This window comes from Alexandromys fortis, unplaced genomic scaffold, assembly GCF_014885135.2.
Source record: "Alexandromys fortis isolate MF-2015 unplaced genomic scaffold, M_Fortis_MF-2015_v1.1 scaffold_75, whole genome shotgun sequence".
NCBI classification, from domain to species: Eukaryota; Metazoa; Chordata; class Mammalia; order Rodentia; family Cricetidae; genus Alexandromys; species Alexandromys fortis.
The window spans coordinates 5,544,344-5,569,373 of NW_026067956.1; the positions used below are offsets into that span (position 1 = coordinate 5,544,344).

Consider the following 25,030-nt stretch of genomic DNA (forward strand, 5'->3'; position numbering starts at 1 on the left):
GGAACAAATATACCACATACATACATGCAACATGAATAAGTGAGTACAGAAAAGAAAGAATCTAATGTGTCTACTGGTTGGGTGAGGGGCGTGTGTGTGCCACCATCATATGGCACCACACCAAGCCGGGCTGTCTGTAAAACGGGAATCAAGGGAACAAGCAATTCCTAGGGGGTGAGGGGCCATCTCGACTACTGCTCCCCGAAGCATGTGCCTGCAGCCCCGTCCACGGATTTGGCTCTTCAGGGAGTGACTGAACAGAAGAGGCCAGCGGTGGATGGAGGAGGCTGAGGGGACTCACCCATTTGCTGGTCTTCCTGTACCCGCTGCCTCTCGTCTGCATAGGCCTGCAGCCACCTGGCCTTGTCTTCCTGCTTTCTGGCGCAAAACAGGTGCACCTCATCTGTGGTTCTGCTGACCAACTTGAAGGCATTCCGCATGCTGAGGTTCCAGTCCTTGTCCCGCCCGTCCTCCACGTCCACAAGCTCCACCTCGTCCATGTCCATGCGGCCCTTGTAGTACAGCATGTCCCTGCGCAGCAGGTCCTTCTTGCAGGACACCAGCTGGTGGTCGAAGAGGAAGAAGATCCGCTGCTGGCTCTTGCCCTGCCTGGTGATTTTGGTCAGTTCCCCCGAATGAATCAACTCGGAGCTTCGGTCTAGGATGTCCAGGCCCTGAGAGAATGCAATTACGCTGTGAGTTGTCTGAACCAAATGGTGTCCAGTAGCAGACACAAAGAAGGGGCCTCTGGTACAGTCTTTCTAGAATATTCCAGCTCCCTATGGCCAGGCAGTGCTGCCCTACACATGGGCAGGGCCTCAGAGGCCATTCAGACCCTCACTTCCTGGATCCCTTGTCCTGAAATACCTCTTTGCTGCTCTTTATTTCCTCTGTGTTACTCGAAGTGTCTTCCTGATCTAAAAGAAACCACACACTACAGTAATGGAATCCAGACAGCATCTGCAGCGGGAGCTAATAAAGCCTGACTGCAGAGGTTGCATCGCACAGGGACATGGTATAACAGAATTACCTCCCGAGTCAGGTGTGTACCCACTCCCTGGAGCAGCTTAGCGTCCTGCAAATAAAAGGCCAGGCTGCCAGTAAGAAATCAGTAAATTCTGATGAGATGATCTAATGTTTGATTATTTCTACTGTTAGGTCATAACATTGTAAATGTTAGAATCTAAAGGCTGGAAGAAAAAAAAACAACTCCCCTTTATAATATCTAGAGTGCATAGATGCTAGCATCATCCTAACAAATTTGGCATGAAGCTGGCCTTCGTTTAAAAGTTTTCATTTCCCGGGCCGTGGTGGCGCACGCCTTTAATCCCAGCACTCGGGAGGCAGAGGCAGGCGGATCTCTGGGGGTTCGAGGCCAGCCTGGTCTACAAGAGCTAGTTCCAGGACAGGAACCAAAAGCTACGGAGAAACCTTGTCTCGAAAATCCAAAAAAAAATTTTCATTTCCCTCTAATCTCAATAATACTCAGCATATTTTGGAGGCAAAAGTGCTTGAGTCCAAAATATTGCTTCTATTTCCTTTCCTAGAGCAATTCTGTGCCCCAGATTCTTCACTTATAAAAACAAGGGATCAGAAGTGATGACAGAGGTATGTCAGGGCTCTGGAGGAAGAGCACTTCTCTTCAGCTGTCCCTGCCCTCATTAACTTCAGCCAAATTCCTGCCCTCACTCACCCTGTACCTTCTCAGTCCCTGAAAGCCATGTAGGTGAACCTAACCTGGTTCAGCAGCAACCTGAACGGCACCAGTTTTCTTAGCTGCTGTGCTTCAGCACAGGTGACCAAAACAGATGTGCAGTCTGCTGGAATCCTGGGCTGGAACCCAGCTCTGCCATGCTCTAGCTACGTGGCCTTGAATGAGGTGCTTACACCTTTCCCTGTGTGCTCATGCAATAAATAAGGGTATACATTCATCAGGCCATTACTAAGGGGCCCTATCAAGTAGGGTTATTTGTACTATTACTTAATGATCATGTAACCTAAAAAGTAGTATTTTTCTCCTTAAAGACGATAAGAGAATATCTGCTTGGATCATACAGGTCTCAAATATGTCATTATGGCTCAAGACCTCATGCTCCTACTACCATGTTCTAGGACTGTGTAGAAACGGGGCCTTTGTTTAGGATCAAACTGGCTCTCCATGTCGGGGGGACCAGACTCTAAGCAATAGAGTAATGACTTTTTTTTTTTAAAGATTTATTTATTTATTATGTATACAACATTCTGCCTCGATGTATGCCCGCACGCCAGAGGAGGGCGCCAGATCTCAGTACAGATGGTTGTGAGCCACCATGTGGTTGCTGGGAATTGAACTCAGGACCTCTGGAAGAGCAGCCAGTGCTCTTAACCTCTGAGCCATCTCTCCAGCCCGAGTAATGACTTTTTAAAAAAATTATTTTTAAAGACAGGCAGTGGTGGCTCACACCTTTAATCCCAGCACCCAGAAGGCAGAGACAGGTTCGAGGCCAGTCTTGTCTACAGAGTGAGTTCCAGAACAGCCAGAGCTACATAGAGGAAACCCTACCTCGAAAAAACCAAACCAACCAGCCAAACAACAACAAGAAAGCCCAAATAGCAAAAATCTAATTAACTGCCTTTATTTATTCATTTTGTGTGTGCTTAAGTTTCTGTGTATGGGCAGAGTGAGTCACCGTTCCCATGTGGCTGGTGGAGGACAACCTGCAGGGTTCATTTCTCTCCTTTTACCATGTAGACGCTGGGGATTAAACTCATGCTATTTCTGGTTGGCACCTTTACCCTCTGGGCTCTCTCACCTACTCAGACCCTATTTCTTTGTAGGCACTGTATATAAATAAGGCAATTGACTTTTAGACTTATCAAAATCCCTCTGACTACACAGACCATTATCAGAACGTACACCAGTAAAGCCAGAACACAGAATGCTAAAGGATGCTGTCCTGGGTCCAAGGTACAGGAGCGGTGAGCCACTCCGCCTACGCGAGCGCCACTCACCTCCCAGCCTACGATGGACACCTGCCAGCGGGCAATCTTGTCAATGCTCTCCAGCTTGCGCTTGCGTTCGTTGATCAAGCAGGCCACGTTCTTCATGGCCTCGTAGGCTGCCTTGATATTGTTGTAATCGCTGCAAAATGGGGAGTTCATTTCAACTGTAAGGCCATGCAACTCACAAAGGAGGGCTGACCGTGTGCTCGGACCCCGGTCTGTATGAGTAAGAGCCATTATCCCCGATGAATAGACCACAGTCTGCACAGGTTAAGTGAGCGGAGAGAACACAATTCACAATTCTTCTGGAGTAAGAATGTTGTCATTCATTTCCCAGAAATCACCGTGAATGAAAGTAAATGTCACAGAAACCTAGTGTTAGTCACAGCAGCTCTGAATTATTTCCATTCGCACAGAGAACTGCCTTCATGTCTGCCTTGATTTAACATAACCACTTCTGCTATAGAAAGCTGCTCGAAAACCATCGGTTGCGTTATGAGTCTAATTATCCGCATCAAGTCTCATCTTTTACTTGTTGAGGAAGGGACACGAAAGACCATAGCAATACAGTATGATGGTCTTCCAGCAGACCCCCAGGCCACGCCTCTAAAACTGTTAAGAAGCTGTGGACACACACAGGAGCACTGACTGCCGGGAAGTCTGCAGGACTGTCCACAAGGCAGTCCTGCCTCCGGGGGCCTATTCTCGAGGCAGAGCAAGAGGCAAAACGAGCATGAGGTAGAACTGCCTAAGACTTGGGAGCCCCCAAAGAAAAGGGATGATGTATTTTCTAAAAGGCCCCCCAAAGCAGCAGAAACTAGGAGGCTTTGTTGTTGCTTTTTTTTTTCTAGAATACTCCTTCCCCCCATTTTACTTTAACAAAATAAGGAAGAGTCTCAATGTCATTCTCTTCTGAATATTTCTCAAAGTTGGTTCTGGTGGTGCGCACCTGTCATTCAGCACACGAGCAGCCAGGGCAGGAGGATCAAGAGTTAGTTTGAGGTTAGCCTTGGCTATATATGAGTCCTGGTCCCCTTGGCTCTATTGTGTGTGTGCATGTGCGCGCACACACACACACACACAAACTGGAACAAGTGTGATAGTGAATGCCTATAATATTAGCACTACTCGGGGGATATAGGCAGTATTTCTAGATACAGGATTTCTTCAAGTTCAAAGCCAGCCAGATTCACCTTAACAGCACCTTGCCTCAAAAAAATAAAATAAATAAATAAATAGGTGGGATAAATTTGAAAAATAATCAAAATCTGCAAATGCTCACAGGAAAAAACGTTCTCCAAAGAGAAAAGTCAGGCAGCTGAGCGATGATTCAGAGAGTGGAGGTGTCTGCTATGCAAGCCCTGGAACCCAGGTAAAGAGGGAAGGGGAGAACTGACACCACAAAGTTGCCCTCTGATCCCCACATGTGTGCTGTGCCGTGCAAGTTGCACCCCCATGATAAAATACTCAGAACACTCTAAAGCGTGAAGTCCTTCTTGCAGAGTGTGCGTGGTCACAGCTGCCCACCTTGGAAAGCGTTGCGCTCCCACGCCATCTCTCCAGAAGGCTTTGCTTTGCTTCTCAGTTCTATCATTATTTTCCTCAAATCACTGATGTGGGAGGTCCTTCTGTATATGTGTTGCTTTTATTGCTTAATTAATAAAGCTGCTTTGGCCAATGGCTTAGCCGAGTAAAGTCAGGCAGGAAATCCCAACACAGATATATATAGAGAGAGTAGGCAGAGTCAGGGAGATGCCATGTAGTTGCCAAAGGAGAAGGACATGCCGGAACCTTACCAGGTAGGCCACAGCCTCATGGTGATACACAGATGAATAGAAATGGGTTAATTTAAGATGCTAGATAGGAATACACCTAAGCTATTGGCCAAACAGTGTTGTAATTAATGTAGTTTCTGTGTGATTGTTTGGTTCTGGGCAGCCGGGAAACGAGCACATGGTCTCCATCTACAAGTCACTACTATGAACACGCGGTCTCCATCTACAAGTCACTACCATGATGCCCTTCAGTAGTTAGTTTTTAGCCTCTACAAACTGAGGTTCTCCTGACTTCCTTACTTTTCTCCACTAAGCTCTTCTGATAGCCATACCCGAAACAGAAAGATCCTACACAGTTGTCTTTCTCTTTTATTCATTTCGACAAACCTCTTCCTCCTTATTCCCTTGGGGGTCTAATTCTTTAAGCCTTCACCCCAACTAGGGTCTGTTCAGTAGCCCCCGCCACTTTGATCTTCTGCCTGTCTCTGCCAGAGGCTCAGGACAGAAGTGAGCCAGTTTCCAGTTCTTCAGGGTTCACTCTCACCCTTACCCAGACTCACCCTCCTCTATTCCTCTATCCGGTTTCATTTTGCTGAACTGCAGTTACCCACTGCCAACTGCAGTCTAGAAACGTTAAACCGAAGACTCCAGGAATAATTTGTAAGTTGAAATTATTTATCATTTATAATAATAGTAATAATAATATACTGTTGTAATTGTTACCTTAGTAGTTACTGTTAATCTCTTACAGTATCTTATTTGTAAATATATCTTCCTTTTGAGACAGAATTGCACTCTGTAGTTCAGGCTATTCTAAAAGTCTCTATGTATGTAGCCCAGGATGGCCTTGAACCAACAAGCAATCCTCCTGCCAGTTTCCCAAAGTGATGAGATTATAGGTGTGATCCACTATGAGCAGTTTTTATCTTTTTATAGGTGAGTATGCATCAGAAAAACACATGTAGGGATGCAGTTCTATCCATAGTTTTAGGTGTCCCTGGGATCTAGAAACAGATCCCCAAGAATAAAGGGGACTGCTGTAGTCTTATCTATTTCTTTCAAAACTAAAAACTGATTTGCCACTAAATACTACAAAGGATATTAACATAATATTTGTAAATTGTACCAAATAACACCTAAGTGAAAATTCCTCTGCAAAGTGTGATGTGCTTGCCTATAACTCTAGCAGGGAACAGGTAGGATCGTGATGAACTTTGGCTATATTTCAAAATCCATTGGGGGCTGGAGAGATGGCTCAGCGGTTAAGAGTATTGCCTGCTCTTCCAAAGGACCTGAGTTCAATTCCCGGCGACCACATGGTGGCTCACACCATCTGTAATGAGGTCTGGTGCCCTCTTCTGGCCAGTAGGCATACACACAGACAGAATATTGTATACATAATAAATAAATAAATATTTTAAAAAAGATCCATCTCAAAAAATCCAAATGCAAATTTAAATTAAACAACAACAAAACCAACCTCCATGCACTCACAAAACCAGCCTAAGAATTCTTTTGCATAATGGGCAATGGTGGTGGTCTTGGGAGACAGGGAGAGGCAAGTAGATTCTGTGAGTTCGAGGCCAGCCTAGTCTACAGAGTGAGTTCCAGGATAGGGTCCAAAGTTACACAGAGAAACCCTGTCTCAAAAAAAACCAAAACAAAGAAACAAAAGAATTATTTTGCTTTTCTATTTCTGGATGTCACAGAGTATCTTCCTATATCTTGTTACAGTGATAAACACTGTAAACTTCTGAGAACTTCATCCATGAAGCTCAGCGGCAGAAAGGCAAGGCTACCAGGACCCCAGCACCAGCACCAGGACCACCAGTAGCATCAGCACCAGCACCACCAGCACCTGTCTCTGCAGGAAGCACCAGGCTGGCTGGGGCTCGGTCTCACGGCCCCTGGGCGGCCCTCGTCTCACCTGTGCTCCTGTGTGGTGTACTTGAGCAGCTCGGCCAGCTGCAGCGGGTATTTGCAGATCTTCTGCACGGGCGTGAGGAGGAAGCCATCCAAGGCGATGTCGATCATCTGTTGAAGCAGGCGGCAGGCCTCGAAGAAGTGCCGGTACTTGCTCTGCTTCATGAGGTTGGACAGTTCCACGCAGGCACCCGGGTGGTTGTTGCAATACTCAGAGTAGATGGCAAAGCCCTCTTGCTGGAAGGGAAGGCAGCCTCGTCAGTCAGTGGCCCTGAGTCATCTGTGAGGACACTTCTGGAGAAGAGGGAGGACAGGCCAGCACCCCAAGGGCAATGCACGCTTGGCAGTGGCTTTCATGCCTGGTCAGTAGGAAGCTCCTTTGTGGGTGGTTGATAACTGGGTTCTCTTTAAGGGTTGGTAGAGGGATCGGAGACCCTACCCCCTGGGCTCACTCCAGTCCAAGCCTACGGCAGAGGGGGAGCAATGCTCTGAGGCCTGGCTCTCCATCTGGTCCCTTCCTTCCACTGATAAACTCTGGCGTGGAAGTACCACATGCTGCTGGCACACTGCCTAACCCTTGGGCCTGGCTTCCATGTGGTACTCCTTCTCCAACGGAAAGGCCACTGCCCACTTCCCTTCTCGCAGACGTCTCATTCTGAGGTACAGCCACACTGCTCCCTTCTCTTGCTGCCTGCTCTCCCGGGCTTGGGGCTGCACTCTTTCCTCTGCCCCCTGTTCCTCAAGACTGGGTGGACACTGCTTTGAAAGCCCTGTCACTGGGTTCAAGCCCACATCCCTGGCCACCCCCTTCCCTCCAGTGTCAGCTGCTGGGCCATGCACCCACGGTTGCCCTTCCTTCCTGCTCCCCCTGCTCCATCATGCAGGCTTGGCCGAGCCCCCCATGTGATTTCGCCACCCCGCCTGCTAAGTCGACGACGCAGGTGCTGGACACCACTCTTTGTTGGCACAACCAGCCCTGCCAGACTTCCCTGGAAAACACCCCTTTTTAGCAAGGCTCCTTTTCTTGGCTTCTGGGCCAGCACCTGACAGGGCTGCCACAGCAATGAGAGCAGTTAAGACTCTCCTGCCGTTGAGGCCATTCAGCTGCCCATTCTTCCCCTGCCTTTGCTCACCCCCAAAGCCTCTCCTGAGCTTCTCACCCACAGGCCTAGGCTGCTCTGGCCACACTGGTCTTCAGTGCCTCGAGGATACCTGGATACTCAGGGACCCATTCCTGCCTGCTTTCCTTTGGAACCACCATGCTCAGTAAATGAAGGCTTATCCACCGCTTCAGCTATAGCTCCCTGCCTCTAGAAAACCATGGGGTCCAGCACCCAGGAAGTGAGGTTATATTGCTGCCACTGTTAGTTAGTACCACCTAAACTATTCTCTAAGTAGAGATATAAAATCTCTAAAATCTTTTATTGTCAGTTATAGTCAATCAAAATAGCAAGGACCAATAACTCATGTCACCACCAGAGAAACTCCGAGGCTGTGTACCATCTGCCTGTGAGCACATGACCTTAGATCACTCACCCTCTGGAAAAGGAAAATCCCATCTACCTAAAGGCGGTACGTGAGCCAAGGGAAGAGAGCTCTGGAGTGTTTCTGGCGGAGGTGCCTTTCTATGCTACTGTCTGACCGGATGGGGCGACTGGAGGGACAGTGACATACGTGCTGAAGAAAGCAGGATCCTATCTCGCTTAAGTGAGGTTCCTCTTTGTTGTACTGTTTCTCAAGGTCTTTCAGAAACTTTCTTTGGAATTTGTAAATGTCTTCGATGTTTCCAAAAATAGTGGCTAGCTGCGCAACCGTGAACATCCCCGTGTGCTTACGACACTGTCGGATATAGCCCTGCAGAGAACAAAAGCAAACGGTTTTATTTGTTTGGAGATACTTGAACAATACAGTTTGTTGTTTCTATTTGTGCTTTGGCCCCATGCCAAGGTCTTGGGCTGAATTTTATTCTATTTTCAGGATAGGGTCTCACAGGTAGCTTAGGCTGGTCCCAAACTTCCAGTCCTCCTGACATACACTCCTGTGTGCTGGGACGACAGGCATGTGGCACTATTTCTAAGCTGGAGTGAATTTCAATTAGAGAAAATGATTTTTATCTCTGTGAGGCCCTGATGAGACAATCACACAGCTACAACTACAATTCGCCGGAGATATTCTAAAACCAAAACCAAAGTGAAAAGCTTCACACGGATTTCAAGTTTCCAGAAGTGAGGTTCAAATGGCAGAGCCTAAAAATTCACATTGCCACAGTGTGTGCTGTCTGTATGTGCATTCAGGTTTTTGTGGGGGAGCGTGTGCGTTCATATGAGGGTCAGAGGACAACCGTGGGTGCCCTTCCTCAGGCACTGTCCTTTTTGTTTGAGACCAAGTCCTTACTGGCCTGGAACTCTCCAAGTAGACTAGGCTGGCTGATCGAAGGGCCGTGATCCACCTGTCTCCACCTATCCACTGCTGGGATTACAGATTGGTGTGCCCCTGTCTGGCTTCACGTTGCCTCCTTTACTAGATTCTAATTCTCCAGGCCAGGGACATGGGGGAGGTCGGTGTGTGAAGGCTTTCTGTCAAGCCAATGTGGTTCTGATCTATCAAACCACAGCAAAGCCTCAAGAATATCCACACCGAAGACTCCATCCTCACCCGCTTTCATTCCATAGCACAAGTCTGTTCTTCCTCAGTCTGCGTCCTTGTAAGAGGGCTAACTACTCCTTCTCTGTGCATGTTGTCAGGGCTGTGCTCTGGCTTGGGAAAGTTAGTGACACAGGACGGAAAGGCTACATATGCACAGAACAATTACCTCCAAAGTAGCACAACACGCTTAAACAGAATAAACTGACCATCTAGTATATAAACCACTTCCTTCTTCACGTATGTGGCGAAGTCTGTACATGCATGTGTTATACATGAGTGTGTTGGTAGGCTTGCTCACTTAGTTACATGTGACCTCAATCACCCTCCATCTTTGTTTTTTTTGTTTGTTTTGTTTTTGTTTTTAGACAAGACCTCTCACTAAACTGGGGCTCACAGTTTTGACAGGATTGCTTGGCCAGAGAGGTCCTGGGACCTGTCGATCTTCGCCTCTGGGATCAGAGACACATGCTGCCGCAGCCAGCTTTTATGTGGATGCTGAGGATCCGAACTCAGGGGCTCGGGCATGTGCATAAGTACTGCACCCCAGCCCCTCAATTCCTCTATTTACTGTGGTGATGCAGAGTGTGAGCTCAGGGTCGCAATGTCCGACAACCCTGCCTCTTAACTTCAAGGTCTCTTCCTCATCTGTGATAGACAACTAAGAGGGTGTGTGCCCAGTTGAAAACACTGTGAGGAGCTGAGCTGGGCCAGGCATTAGGCCAGTCCACAGTTGGGGCTTGGCCATGCTTAGCCGGAAGCTGTGACTCTCCTGAAACGGCAGCCTGAAGCCAATTCTGTCACCACACCTGTACAGATGAGAGGTGAGCAGTGGCAGGCTATGCAGCCGGTTCACCCATGACAGAACTTGTCCTGACTTAAGCTTGGCACTGAGCGATCACAGCTGGAGGGGCAGCGCTGACATCAGCATTCAGAGCAACATCGCTCACCTGATCCGGGAACTGAAAGCCAGCTTGGAGGAAACTGCCAGCCTCACATCTATTAATGGCTTGTTCTCTGAAACCAGGACGAGACTACTGAATAACAGCTAGACATGGTGGCCAGTGTCCATAATCCCAGGAATCGCTATATAGTCACACTGTTTCTCTGGCTCTCCGCTACCGTGTCTACCAATTATCACTGAAAACACCATGGCAACATCACCAAATAGGACCACATTTTCATCTGCACGGAAATGACTGGGCATCCTGTCTAGGGATCTAAGGAGACGCATGGGGTTGGAGAGAGGAGGTGGCCGCCTCTGACTGGCACGTACCTCGCAGATGTCCTTGAGGTGCTTAATGTACACGCGCTCGGTGTTCATGATCTCCTGGATGACGTTGGTGCGCATCTGCTGCTGGCTCTCAGGGTGCTTGTGGCGGGCCTTGCTGCTGTCCTCATCCTGCTCTTCCCCATGGGAGCTGCTGCAGCTCTCGGGCAGCTCCTCCTGGTTGACTCGAAGCTACAGGTCACACACAGGAGGCAGGTGGCTTAGGGAAGCGGGGGCAGTAGCAGAAGAAAGGCAAAGACCTCCCGGGCATCTGCTCTCTGTGCCGAGTTATCAAGGCATGGCATCTTCAAGAAATGTCTATGGGCAGCAGCGATCCCGAGAGGCTTGTTTGCTTTCATTAAGATCCTCACTATCACCGCCTTACTTCCTACAGGTCGGGTTTATGTGTGATGTTAAACACATTGGTGGAAGAGCTGGGCCCGAGGAAAGACTGAGATCTGCCTCAAACTCTTCCACAGGTCCCTTCCCAAGAACACCCCCGGAAAACAGAGGGCCACACTCACCCTCACGAAGCTCGCGGGGAACCAGGCCTCTTTATCTTCATTCCGGCCCCACCACCAGTCCTTGTTAGAGGCTTCCAGGACCTGGATGACATCCCCAGCCTTGAAGCCCAGTTCCTGGTCATCCATGGTCACATGGTCCCACAGTGCTTCTGCACAGACCACGCTGCCATCGCTGATGAGCTGGAACGGAGACGGGAGAGCAAGCTTAGCATTCGGCGACGCAGGCGGACTAGGAGCCGCGTGCTAGGGCACGCCGCCTTCTACTCTGTCTGGAAGGACTCGTGCTGTCCAGGTAAACTAGTCATATGAAATAAGGCGAGGAACACGGCATCAGGTAGGCACCTGTGACCTGCTCTTAAAGGGAAACTCAGATCAACCTTAAAAAGGTGTCAATACGTGCTGAAGGTGGTGACATCTGTAATCCCAGCACATAGGAATCTGAGACAGGAGGATCACCAGTCCAAGGCTAGTCTGGGTCATACAGCAAGGCTGTCTCAAAAAGCAAAGGTGTACGAAACCCCTTGACTGACAATGGGGTTCCACTGTGGTTAAGTCATCTAAGTCAAATAAAACAAGTGTTTAGTACATCTAGCCGCCGTATGTCAGTGCTTACTTAGCCTTTTACAGTGAGGCCCGGAATACTCCTACAAGCCCATATAATAGGAAGTAATCACATAATGAAGTGCAGAGTATCACCTGAGCCACCAAAAAGGGAGCGGGGGGGGGGGGGGGTAATGCAACGTAATAGGAAGACAACACCACCTGACCGGGAATAAGGGACACACGGTAGAAAATATTGAAAAACTGTTCTGCCTTTGTAGTAGGAAAATCACTTCACCTTTTCCTCTTAACTGCTGGAGATAGAACCCGGAGACCTGTGCACTCTGTGACTGAACTACCCTGCCCTTATGTAAGACAGGGTCTCTGTAAGCAGCCTCTGGAGGCCTTGAACTCTAGCCTCCTGCCTCAGCTTTCAGAGTTGTTGGCATCGTACACATACCACCAGGCCCAGTGTAATTCCATGTCCTTACCTCAGGGTGTCTGTTCAAATACAGACAAGTGTTTTCCATTTACCTCAGAGATCAGCTGTGAGAATCACTGAGACAATGGGCACACTGAAAAAGCTGAGAAGCCAGCCCTGAAGACCAGCGGCCCTTTACCTTAGCGCGTATAGGGAGGACTGTCAGTAACGAACAAAGCTCAGTTATAGACGCGTCCCTGGACAATGACAAAAACTCAGTGTCGAAGATCAGCTAGCCAGAGCCGCAGGCTTCAGGACACACTAAGAACTAATCAGAGGGCCATAGCCTTGAGAATCAAGTATCTGGTATGTGTGGAATCCCAGTACCTCGTTGATGGCCAGCTGCTCCCCGCCTGGCTGCAGGTACCGAGGGTTGGCCTGGCAGAGCTCTTCATAGCTGAAGTCCTCCTCGCTGCCATTGTCATCCACTAAGGCCGAAGACTCTGCACCTCCATCTGAAGAGACTGCCGGGGAGAAGCCAGAGAAAAGACATGTTTTCAAAGATGCGGGCATGGGGGCTCACATCTGGGATCTCAGCACTCAAGAGGCATAGGTAGAAGGACAGCAGCAAATCTGGGGACTCAGCGAGATCCCGATGAGCCAGGGTGATAGGGCAAGATACAACTAACAGCAATCCATTTATAGGGTCAAACAGCTGGCCACTAGGAACACTCCTCATGGAAAATGGCCATTTTCTCTCACCCAGAGTAGGGAAGTGTTAGGAAATTCCCTCTGAAACCCTAACCCTGAGGTGGCAGCCAGTGCCAAGGGCAGCTAGAGTTCAGTGCCCCAGCACCTTTGGCGATACTGCCAACAGTTACTGGGAGTCGAGGGAGAGGGAATTACATGTGATGTAGTGGGAAATCCACTCCAGAGTGGATATAAAGAATACAGGTAACAGTCAACTACGAGGGTTCATAGCTGGGATTCCTGAACCTGGGCTGAGGCAGGAGGATCACCATGGCTTAGAGGCCAACCTAAGTTACTGAGTGAGACCTCGTATAAAACAAAAAGGAACAGGAACATAATAATGTTCTCAAGCAATGTGTTGATGTTCCTGAAGTAAAGAGCGTGAGAATTTCATCACTGTTGATAGTCATGAAGCATAAAGAGCGTGAGAATTTCATCACTCTTGAAAACATACTCTTCTGCAGCCCAGAAGGGAACAGAAACCCAAGGCCAGAGGTGTCCATGGAGTCAGCATGGGCTGATCTTGTCACCGACCCACAAGGAATGGGGCTCAGTATCAGAAATGGAAACTGTGGGCACCTTCACCAGGACAACAGAAAGGGAGCTTCAGATATGGAGGGAGTACCCAGAGCGAGGGACGTCGTGGGTGCTGGAGGAGAACCCACACCTCCACTTCACTCAGACAACATAATTCCTAAGTCCACACTAAATATTCGCCTTACACCCACAGAAAGGTGCAGTCTTCACTCCTCAGCAAGGAACGTCTCTTGGCAACGGACAGAGACCAATAAAGAAAACCACAACCAATAGAAACACAGTTGTGAAGCCCGGTCCCAGTGGACACCATCGTGGAATAGGGGCAGGAAGACTGTAAGAGCCAGAGGACCACGAAGCTTGCTAATAACCAAAGATACACATAAAGTCCCACCAACACGACCACCCAAAATGAGTAGAAAAGGACAAAAACGTAGATATGACCACGGATGGATGGGGGAACCCATGAGGCTTCAGCCATATACGAAGAACTAAAGACAGCTAAGGAATGCCGGGAGTGGGAGACAGTCCTCCCTAGGGAAGAGCACTTTTTTGGTTATCCAGTACCAAATGATCAGCCCTACAAACATACACACAAGTAATACTATACAGACTGGACAGGCTGTATGTATGCATTTAGGAATATATGTGTATATGCATATACACATATGCATGTAATCATGAAAAAGTCTTAAATTTGAAAGAGGGCAAAGAGGGGTCTATGGGAGTGTTTGGAGGGAAGAGGAAATTATGTTAATTGTATTATAATATAAGAAAACTTTTTAAAAATAATTGATAAAAAATATGGGGGTTCCATTTTGGTCTTCACTTCCAAGGATATCCATTTCTTATAAACATGGTTGCAAAAAAACTAAATGGAGATTTCCAGAAATAACCCCAATGTCTGCCTACTGGCTTCTACTTAAGGTACCACAGAGAGACCCAATGCTCAATGCATGCTAGGTAAGTACCCTTGATTCCGACGGTCTATGTTTGTCATTACTGTTGAATTTCTTTATTACTATTGTTCATCTGAACCTTGTGCCCAGAGCACAAAGAAGAAAACACAGCATATGCCAGATTTGGTCTGAGGTTTCACTTATGTACTAGGGAGGCTGCACATTCATATCCCGGCTGCCCAGACCCAAAACAATCACACAGAAACTATAGCAATTACAACACTGCTTGGCCAATGATCCAGGCATATTCCTAGCTAACTCTTACATCTTAAATTAACCCATTTCTATTAATCTATGTATCAGCACGTGGTTGTGGCTTACTGGTAAGGATCTGTCTCCTTCGGCAGCTACATGGCATCTCCCTGACTCTGCCTACTTTCTGTCTATGTCTCTTCCAGCCTGGCTATATTCTGCTCTGCCATAGGCTGAAGCAGCTTCTTTATTAACCCATGGTAATAAAACATATTCACGGCATACAGAGGGAATCCGACATCACATGTATCCACAAATGTGTCTTCTGTGGCCAGGGGTCCTCTGGGTAAGGAAAGGGGAGAATGGGAGAAGGCAGGAGACTCCCAGAGCCACAGAAACCCATGAATGCGCTTGCAATGTGTGGTTGTATGACTGGTCTCACTACACATAGCCCAGACTGGTCTGGAACTCATATTCTCCCACCTTGGCCAAGAGCTGGGTCATGGGAACGTGATACCAATTGTCTCCTTTCAATGCTTTCAGTCAGGGGACAAAAAGTTTGTAGTCCAGGGTCCCTTTACACTGCAAGTTTCAGAAAGACGATTTTGGCAGACTGTGCGATAGGAAGGACTGGATGACTCTGCTGAAACAGAAAAGGTAGGAGGGCTGAGGACAGAGGAGGCTGCTGCAGTGAAGGGCAGCAAGGTAACACCCCGGGCAAAGGGGAGCAGGGCCAGTGTCCGTGAGTGATGGACATCCTGCTCAGGTGGAGAGCAACTGAAGACGAGCTCAACAAGGGTCTGGAAGGACTGGTAAAAGTGACATCGTAGGAAGAAGCAGTGTGGCGTGAAGGAGGCCCCTCTGCGGCAGCCCCCCCACCCTGGCTCGCCCCATCCCATGAGCCCCAACTCAACTCGGTTTCTTCCAGCAGCATCTGACCTGGCTGGACCCTCTCACAGATCTGTGCTTTCTTGCCTTGTTTCCTGAGGCTGGGGTCCCCTGACACCTGCAAACCCACAGTGTTGCTTTAGTGACCCCACTTTCAGAGCCAGTTCAGAGCCTGCACCCAGCTATATACAGCAGTGCTGTTGAGGCCCCGGATGCTGGTGAGTCCACGAATTCTGGACGAGCTGATGTGGTGCCGCTGAGCTGGGCCTCGGGCGCCCAGTGGCTGCTGGCTGCCTGCAGCGTCCAGTCCCTTCCTCCGAGCCTCAGCTCCCATCCCTGATGGCAATCAGACGAGTTCTGGCTACAAAGTAGTGAGCTGCCTTGGAAGTACCTCGGGAAGTGAGTCAAGGTGTTCCTGAACTTGAAGGCAAAGCCAAGAAGCTCAGAAACACTCTTAGGAGTTCCTACGCTGTCCTGAATCTGATGTCTTTCTGACTCCTCAGGCAAAGGGCAGGGGTAGCCACTGGGTGTACATGTGTCTGCAAGGCCTCAGTGTCTGCAAGCTTCCCCTCCCTTCAGGGATGGGGGGAGGGGAAAGGAGGCAGGGAATGAGATCTTGAGGAAGTCAGACCTCAGCTGTCTGAGAAACACACTTGAGGCCACAGGACAGTGTCTGTTCCTTTTCAGTCTTACCTTCCAGCCCCCTTCTGTGGTCACAGGCCTTGCAGGTGCGGAGTGGACAGTTGCACTAGTACGTGATCTATTGCACAACCCTGGGGTGTGAGTGTGTGGGATGCTGAGGAAGGAAGCCTTCAGGAAACGAGAACAGGTTTTCTGCATCTGTAAGTCAGCGTCTCAGGCACCACAGGCAGCAGTAGAGATAAAAGCCTTTATGAACCCGAGGCAGGGGTGGAGAGGTGGGGGGTAAGGGAGGAGTGGGGGTCTGCAGGGAAGACAGCGGCCTGTAGTAAGACCTGGTGGGGCTCACCCAGGTTCACAGCTAAAAGGTTGTAACGATCGTGGGGGAGCTGAGCATAGACAAACCCTTGGTCTGGCTGGGGCCCAGGAACCTTTGGCTGCCAGCCAGCAGCGACCTGGCACTGCCCAACACCACCAGCCCCATTTCTCCTTATCACATTTCAGCGGTGGCTGAGCCAGATTTATAAAAAACAAAACAAAAAGAAGAAGAAGAAGAAGAAGAAGAAGAAGAAGAAGAAGAAGAAGAAGAAGAAGAAGAAGAAGAAGAAGAAGAAGAAAAGAAAGCTCAGTCAGAGGAAAGTCCTGAAAACGACACTTTCTCCCTCAGAGAACCACTGAACGGTGTTGGCCCAGTGAGAACCCTGCCACCCGATCTGCCTGTTGCTGGGAAAATCAGCCTTTTTTTTTCTTTTTTAAGCCAGTATCTACCATCTACAACCCATAATTCACAGGAGTCTAATAAAAGGGACTCACTGGAAAGAGGGCCAGACTTCACAGGAGGCAGGGACACAAAGTGACAAGGACAAAAGGCCAAATGGCCTCTGAACTGTGGCCATAAATGCTTACGAGAATGAAGTGGCTTGTGGGACAGACTCAGCACCACAGTAAGCTCTTGCTGAGTACTACAGAAGCAAGGTGGGTTCCATGAGCCCAGGTACACTGACTCTGGCTCCCCACCAGCTGACTGGGCGTGGCTAGAGGCAGAAGACGTGTAATGTGTAGGGAAAGATGGCTGCCAGGATGGCGAGACAGCCAATCCTGGCAGAGAGGACCACGCCAACCTCTCTACATCCATCCCACATGGGTAAACAGGTGTAAGCTGCAGGGCAGGGATGATTACATGTCAATTACATGATTACTGCTGGGCTGGCTTCACTTTTCTGCTAAAAAACCACGGGCAGCCGGGCGATGGTGGCGCACGCCTTTAATCCCAGCACTCGGGAAGCAGAGGCAGGCGGAGCTCTGTGAGTTCGAGGCCAGCCTGGCCTAGAAGAGCTAGTTCCAGGACACGAACCAAAAAGCTACGGCGAAACCCTGTCTCGAAAAACCAAAAAAAAAAAAAAAAAAAAAAGAGAGAACTATGGGCAAAGACACTCAGCCCCTTCCAAGGGGAGCAGGTTTTCATGTTTTATATATTCCAAGACCATCCTTCCTCTCCTGCCTTTCACAGACAACCTGGACTCTGTCTTCCCCTCCAAAGGGGATAAGAACCCAGCCATCTCCCACCTGTCTCCCGACACTAGCCTGGGTCATCCTAACAAGCTGGCTCAGCTACCCCTTGCTGGCCTCCCTGCCTGACCCCGCCCACTTCCTGTTTCCAGGCAGCAATAACATCACTCCTCATCCAAACTGTGTCTCTGCACATGAGCAACAGGGGAGAGTCAAAGCCCCGAAGTTCGCCACACACCCACACCCTGTCACCCCGGTTCTGATGGCATCCTGATGTCACCCGCCCCACATGACACTTCTCTTAAGACTCCTTCTTCTTGATCATCCCATTTGAAAACCATATCTTCAGGCAGAGGCAAGATGATTGCCACAAGTTGAGGGGCCAATCTGAGCTAAGTATGGAGACCCTGTCTCAATTAATCAATCAGTATAAGTAACTAAAAGCATTCTAAAAAAAAATGAAACTGGGAGCCGGGCGATGGTGGCGCACGCCTTTAATCCCAGCACTCGGGAGGCAGAGGCAGGCGGATCTCTGCAAGTTCGAGACCAGCCTGTCTACAAGAGCTAGTTCCAGGACAGGCTCCAAAGCCACAGAGAAACCCTGTCTCGAAGAAGAAAAAAAAAAAAAAAAAAAAAAAAAAGAAAGAAACTGGGGGCGGGCAAGATGGCTCAGTGGTAAAGACACCCACAGCCAGGCCCGAGGACCTGAGTTCTCTCCCTAGGACTCATATGGTGGATACAGAGAACTGACTCTCACGAGTTGTCCCCTGACCTCCATATGCACATGCATAAACAATAAACAAAATGATTAAAAGGAAACTCTGCAGAGTGCAGAACATTCTTTTACTGGGCGCTGTGTGGTGGGACCTCAATGGCCCGTATCTTCTCCCTCCCATTCCAGGGCAGCACTGAACACCTCTGTGATGGCCGTAACTGGTAACCAGATAGAAGAATCTGTGTGACGATGAACATGGACTGGCACCAACACTTCAACGCTTCTACACTGCTCTGGGGGTAGCAGGGACTGCTGAACCCTATCCCTGGCTCCCAGTGTTCAACAACAAACCTTCCTTCTTCGCCTTCCACAACCTTAATGATTGCTGTGATTTTTGTCGCTCCTAACCCCTAGGGCTCTTAAGTTCCCAGTCCCGTGGGTGAGGCGTAGATGCTTTATTTCTGCATGTCCTGCACCCCATGAAAACGCCTGGTACAGAAGACACTTCGTGCTTTCCTAACGGCTAGTGGAGAAGCAAGGTTCCAAGAAGTTACATAACTGAGCCACACTGTGCCAGGCCAGGCTAGGATGTACACCAGGTCTCCTTAGGATCACAGCCCAGCACTCGCCTCAGACGATGGCTGGAAAGCCCTGCAGTTGGTCTTCGTCTACAGTAGTCTCTCGTGCCTCCCATCCCATTCCCTACCCGTGCTCTATGCTGCTTCCACGGCAAACTCAAAATCCTGGTCTGAGGCTTTCACAGGAAGCTCCACAGGGTTTGGTTTTTCTGCAACATCCAAGGCCTCCTGGGATGGATGAAGCCGACTTCATTCTGCTCCAGTGGTGTGGTTGGTGCCAGACATTTGCAGTGAATCATTTTCAGCAGAGCTGAACGCTGCTAATGGGAAAAGCGGACCTGAAAAGCCTGGCGTGAGCTGATGTTTGCCAAAGCCCATGCCCACCTCTGTGGGCAACCTCTTCCCCAGCGGGGCCTTGCACCTCTGCAGTCGCTCCCTACAAGCCCTGAGAGGCTTCAAATTCCTCTGCCATCGACGGGAGTTAGTAAAGGTGACTTGTTAACTCACAGTCATTTTTTTTTGTAATAAATAACTAACATAAATTTTCAAAATGTACTCCAGCAAGACCAAGAGAAATCAGAAGAGAATCGCTTGTTTGGGCTGGGTGTTTAGAGACAAGTCTCACTATGTTGTAGGCCAGTTGCTGCCTCCTATCTATCTCTTTCTCTCGATGCTGAGATTATACGCATATACCACCACCAACGGCTAAGGGTGTAATTTTTAAAAAAACTCCTGCTTAACCCCTTTAAAGCACAGTTGAGCAGTGTTGTGCTGACAGCTATGTATGGACCTCTGGAACTCTTTCATCTTGCAAAACTGAAGCCCTATACAAACGTTAACTTCCTTTCCTCCCTCTCTCCCCTGCTCACTCCTCGGCAACCACCTTTCTATTTCCTGTGTCTGTGACTCTACTTCAGATAAGTTTGTGTTCAGAACCATGTCGTACGAGCCTTGCTGTGGCAACTGCTTCCCTCAGCATAGCACACGCATGGTCTGTCCATGCTGCCCGAGTCAGAAGTCCCTTCTGTCCTAAGGCCATACGTGCCTCCCTTTCTGGTTTGCTTGTCTGCTTCCATGTGGATGGACACACTGGGTGTCTGCCCCTCCTGGCCACAATGAACAATGCTGCCGTCTGCATGAGTGCACGCATCATCACTTTGAAGCCCTGTTTTCAGTTCTTTGGGTTCTGAACTCAATCAGAATAGTGCTGGGGTAGCTCATTCTGCTGCAAGATTTTTGTGAGCTTCCATGTTGTTTTCTAAGGTGGCTACATCAGTTTACATCCCCGCTGCCAACTCACACGGACACAGCTAACTAGATAATTTCTTTTGCTGAAAAATTAAGTATGGAAAAGATACTTTTTCTCCATGGGACATTCTATTATTATTATTACTATTGTTGTTGTTGTTATAACATAAGGGAGCTGGCTCAATAGTTAAGAGCACTTCCAGAGGAGCTGGGCTCAATTCGACAAAACGACTGTCTGTAACTTCAAGATCTGATACTCTTACACAGATACATGCAGGCAAAACATCAATGAAAGTAAACTAAAAATAAATAAATTATTAAAAACAAAAACAATCATAGCTACATCACTCCTCACTCTCTGTAGTCCATTCCTATGTCCCCCAACTCCCTCTCAAATTCATGGCCTTATTCTTTAATTATCATCTCTGTCTCTGTCTCTCTCTCTCTTACATACACACACACACACACACACACACACACAATAAACCACAATATAACCACAACCTTGTGAATCTGTTTAGTTTGCTCCTATGCACTGATTCGACTTCAGGGCTGAAGCTTGGAATTATATAACCATTTCAGAGCTCACCCCCTGAGAAAACTAATCTTCCCTCTCTCAGCAAAACAATCCTGCAAACATGGAGTCAGGGCTGCCCAAACCAAAGTCACTTTAAGATACCCAGACTCTCAGGTCTCATCCACGGCCAGGGCAGACAAGTTCTGTTTCTAAGTACTTCCTAACTAAAGCTTCAGCCTAATTCAGGAAGCCCTCTATCTTCTTTTCTCAGTTTTTTGCACTACTGGGGACTGAACTCAGGGCCTTGAGCATGCTAACTGCAAAAGTCTCTACCCTTATCTTTTGACAGGTCTCTGTGCCAGAGACAATTCTAGAAGAACATTTTTCAGGAGCCCACCTGTTCCAGAAACACAATATAGTGGCTCACAACATTCTAGTTGAACCACCATGACAGGAAGGTTGTTGAAAAACTTTCAGGAAGGTTGTTTCCCTGGGGTACCATTTGTATATCCAATTGCCTTACACAGTGCCTCGAGAAGTTGGTTTCAGAAGACATGGTCTAACCTCCAAGTCTGTTACCTTCTCAGATGAGGGAACAACTCTCTAATGGACATCTGACAAACCTCCAGGCAGATGCGACCTGGGAAGGCTGTGTGCTACCTACCTACAGAGAATGGGCCAACGTCTAGGTTCACAAGGCCACTGGTAACAGGGCTGTCATGAACCTAATGGGTATCGGTTTCTTCAAAGCCAACAAAGAACGGCACCTATGCTCCTCGTCAAATCAGCAGGCCATCCTGCTAAATCCGACTTTACCACTTCTGATGGGGCAGCTGATTCTAAAGGGGAGTTTGGACAAGAAATGACATTACACAGCATCAGCACTGGAGCCATGATTTGTGCCCCCTTCCTGGCCTTACTCGGGAGAACAAACCCATCCACAGTGCCTGACATGACTTTCCTCTGGGGGCAAGCAAGTCTCTTTCTTGCTGGCTTACTGTTGCACAAAGCTGCACAGGGTTTAAGAGCACTGGACTGCCCGGTCCCACGAGCATAGTTTGGGTCCCTGTGAGGCCTGGAGCCTTTGCTTTCTCTTCTGTAGCTGAGAAAAACACCCCTGATGGCACCAGCTGAGGTGGGTGGAGGTGAGAAGTACCCAGCCCTTCAGAGTCTGGAGGTGGCACAGCTGGAAGGGACAGCCTGTCACCCACAAACTTGTTAATGCCCATGCCCTTTCCCAAGCAGCCAGCTCCTGGCGGGGATTTCCCCAGAGCTTTGTTTGGGGAAATTCCCGCACTTAGAAGAGTCTGTTAAAAACACACATTTCAGAACCCCTCCTGCTGCTCACTCGCTTCCTCCAGGCTGAGATAAGCTATCCCAGCTTCCCCCCTCAAAAGCGGAAATGGCCTCACAGGCAGGCAGCTGTGGTTACAGCTGAAACGGTGGGCCCAGCCCCTCCTCCCAGACAGTCACTCCCAGGCCACCTCCAGACCCACAGAGGGAACCAGCAATGCCCACAGAGCTGCAGGCAGGGGTACCTGGTCCGCTCTTCCTCAGGGCTCCCTGCCACACTGGAGAATGCTTTGAAAGATGAAGATCCCACCTTATTCTCTGGCCATTTGAGCCAGAACTGAGGTGGGAGCTGAGAACTGTGTTTCCCGAAGCCCTTCAAATGGCTTTGATGCCTAACAGAACGGAGAGGCAGTGGGTGCGTTCAGGTTACCCTCACACCACAGCACACCTGTGGACCTGCTCTACAATGTGTGTCTGGGACCCGACCCCACCACCCCATACCACAGGGCTGCTGCTGTGGAATGTTCCAGTGTTCCTGCTCCGATGGGAGAGACTGTTTTGCTCCTTCCCACCCAGGAGCAAGCTTCCCTCCCCAAAAAGCCCAGAGCTCTGAATCATTCTTTAAAGCCCAACTGTCTCTTCTTAGCGATTCTCTAGTTGTCTTTCATCTCCGCTTTGATCCCCTACAATAGCCACCTCTTACCTGTGCTAGAACCACATCTGGCTCTCTTCTTTCCAAATACCCCCCACGTGCACACAGCTGTCTTTCGTATCATCCTGTACCCCATTATTACCGTCCTTCTGTTTCAGTTAGTTATGTCCACGGCTATGTCTCGCAGACCTTAACGACAGGAACTCATTTGTGAGCCACTGCTGCAGGCTGAACCAAATAAAGCACGAGATACCTTCCACACTCAAGTTTAAACTATTGCTATTATGTCCTGCTGCCTTGAAATCCATTCTCCAAAAACTGTTATCTTGGCATCGCTGGAGCAAACAGACCCCAGCAGCAGACACAGTCATCCTCGCTGATAACCTTCCATACTGACTAAGGATCTTTCAGAAACGGTTCCCCCATCCTGCTCTCACCAGCATGTTACATGTTTCGGGGCGCCCACAGTTGAGAGGAGGGAGTCCCATCACAAGTGGGCACAGCCATTCCAAAGTTTTAGAGTGGATTCATTTCTCTGCAGATGGCTTGGTAAGTCTTCAATTTCCACAAGTAAGCTACCAATGAACATCTCCCCCCAACTCCCACCCCCACCACAGCCAGCTTGCCTGGAGCCCTGCCATCCACAGTGGCTCACCGTGCTCATCCGTAAAGTGAATAGACGGGGTGGGATGGGATGAGGCCTGGGGAGCCGGCACCCAGGGTACCTGTCTCTGGGCCAGTAGCCAAGAGGAGCCTGGCCTTTCTGTGCCCTGTAACATGTCTCAGCCTTACCTACGACATGCCCTGGAGTGTGTGCTATCCCCTCAACCAACTGTCCCACCTCTGTGGGTCCCTGGTTTTGATGGTGGCTGTCTGCATCCATCCTTGCTGGCTGACACCTGAGGGGCTATCCCTCCTGGATATTCCCCACCACAGATCAGGTCCAACTGCCACCTTGCTGATTGGAGGACTCTATCAGGGAAGCCAGGTTGTCTCCAGCATGGTATCCACCACCTAACGAACGTCCTGAATTATCATCAGCACCACTCATCTATCTAGGAGGAGGCTGCGGCTCAAGATCACCCAGCTGTGGTGGTATATCACGCATATAATAGCAGCCCTCAGGATAGGTAGGCAGGAAGACCCTGAGTTCAGGAACAGGCTGAGTAGACTAAGAGATTCCACCTTAACTAAGGGACCCCACCTTTAAAGACAAAAACAAAACAAAAATCGGAAATAAGAAATGGGGGTCACACCAAATGACAGGAGCATCCTCCAGCTGACCCTGGGGTTCACTCCCCTCTCCTGCCCTCTTGGAGTGCCCTACGCAGCAATCCACCATGGGGACTCAACTGTTATTCCGAGGAAGCACACTGCTTGCCGGGATTTCCCTTGTGCTCAGGCACAGCACGCCAAGACCCATCCACAGTGGCACAGCAGAGGAGTTGGTGGCCGACCTTCTATAGCTAGGCTGGTCACAGAGGCTGGGTACCCATCCATTCGTTCCCCCAAGGACAAGCCTCCACGGGAGATTCTGGAGTACTGTGCAACAGGGGAAGGGCACTCTTCCTGACAGGCAACAAAAGGTGGAGTGGGCTGCAGGACGGGAGGCTCCTCACCCCTCTTCGTCTCCCAACCCCTCTATCCTGACTCTCCCCTGCTGTACCGTGTCTGATGACAGTATGATTGCGCCTGTCGCTCACACTCCTCTTGTGGGATAATCTGCCAGAGACAGATGCTGTAACCACATCCCTGTCCTATCGCGGCTGGTGAAGAAAGCACCAGCTACAGACAGCCTCGCTGCTGCCCGGGCCTGCCTTCAAGCTGTCAAGCGCAGCTCCCCTTCATCTCAGCACACGTATGTATCTGGCGTCTATTTAAGGCAAGACCAAAGACAAGCTCTGTTTTTAGTGCATCCCACTGCAGTCTCGAAGAAGTCTTCCTGTGATGCGCCCCTCCCCTCTTATGCCCTTAGGAATGCACACTTTACAATTTATAACTTCCTAGAATAACATTGCTTTCACATTTAAATACTCTAGCCGAGTTGCTGATAAAAGAAATATTAGCAAGTAAGGCTTACAGGAGCGAGCATCACGTACAAACTGCACTAGGGCAGACTGCTTCCCAAACAGTCTAAAGCCAACTCTGGGCTTCAGGCCTTACCCCTCCCCCTAGCTCAGCAGGGAGCATTCTGCGTCTCTACACACAGGCACCCAGGTATCCCCGTTTAAAAGAAAGAAAGTTCCTGCAACATAAACAAAACCCAGCAAAAACCCCACAACAAACACCGGATCCTACCCCTCGTAAAAGGCAGTCCACACTTGACTTTATTCTTACTCTATCACACCCAGGATTAATTTCTTTCCCGGGAGCAATGAGATTTTCCCTTTCCTTCCTTCCAGGTACACTCTCACGGATAAAAGAGGAGTGGGGAAGGGGAGGGAGACTGTGAGCTGCAGCTCAGAGAGTGGAGTCAAC

At 49.2% G+C, this 25,030-nt stretch overlaps 1 protein-coding gene across 8 annotated transcripts in view; it reads right to left on the reverse strand.

Moving 5' to 3' along the window:
• Spata13 (spermatogenesis associated 13) overlaps window positions 1-25,030 on the reverse strand; it is a 269,620-nt gene that overhangs the window by 8,163 nt on the left and 236,427 nt on the right. For all 8 annotated transcript variants that reach the window (XM_050152208.1, XM_050152207.1, XM_050152211.1 and 5 more), the window contains 7 exons: window positions 12,466-12,602; window positions 11,118-11,297; window positions 10,600-10,785; window positions 8,355-8,534; window positions 6,685-6,917; window positions 2,992-3,121; window positions 302-674 (listed from right to left, as the gene is read on the reverse strand). In XM_050152208.1, coding sequence (XP_050008165.1) covers window positions 302-674; window positions 2,992-3,121; window positions 6,685-6,917; window positions 8,355-8,534; window positions 10,600-10,785; window positions 11,118-11,297; window positions 12,466-12,602 — 1,419 coding nt within the window. The remainder of the gene's footprint in view (window positions 1-301; window positions 675-2,991; window positions 3,122-6,684; window positions 6,918-8,354; window positions 8,535-10,599; window positions 10,786-11,117; window positions 11,298-12,465; window positions 12,603-25,030) is intronic.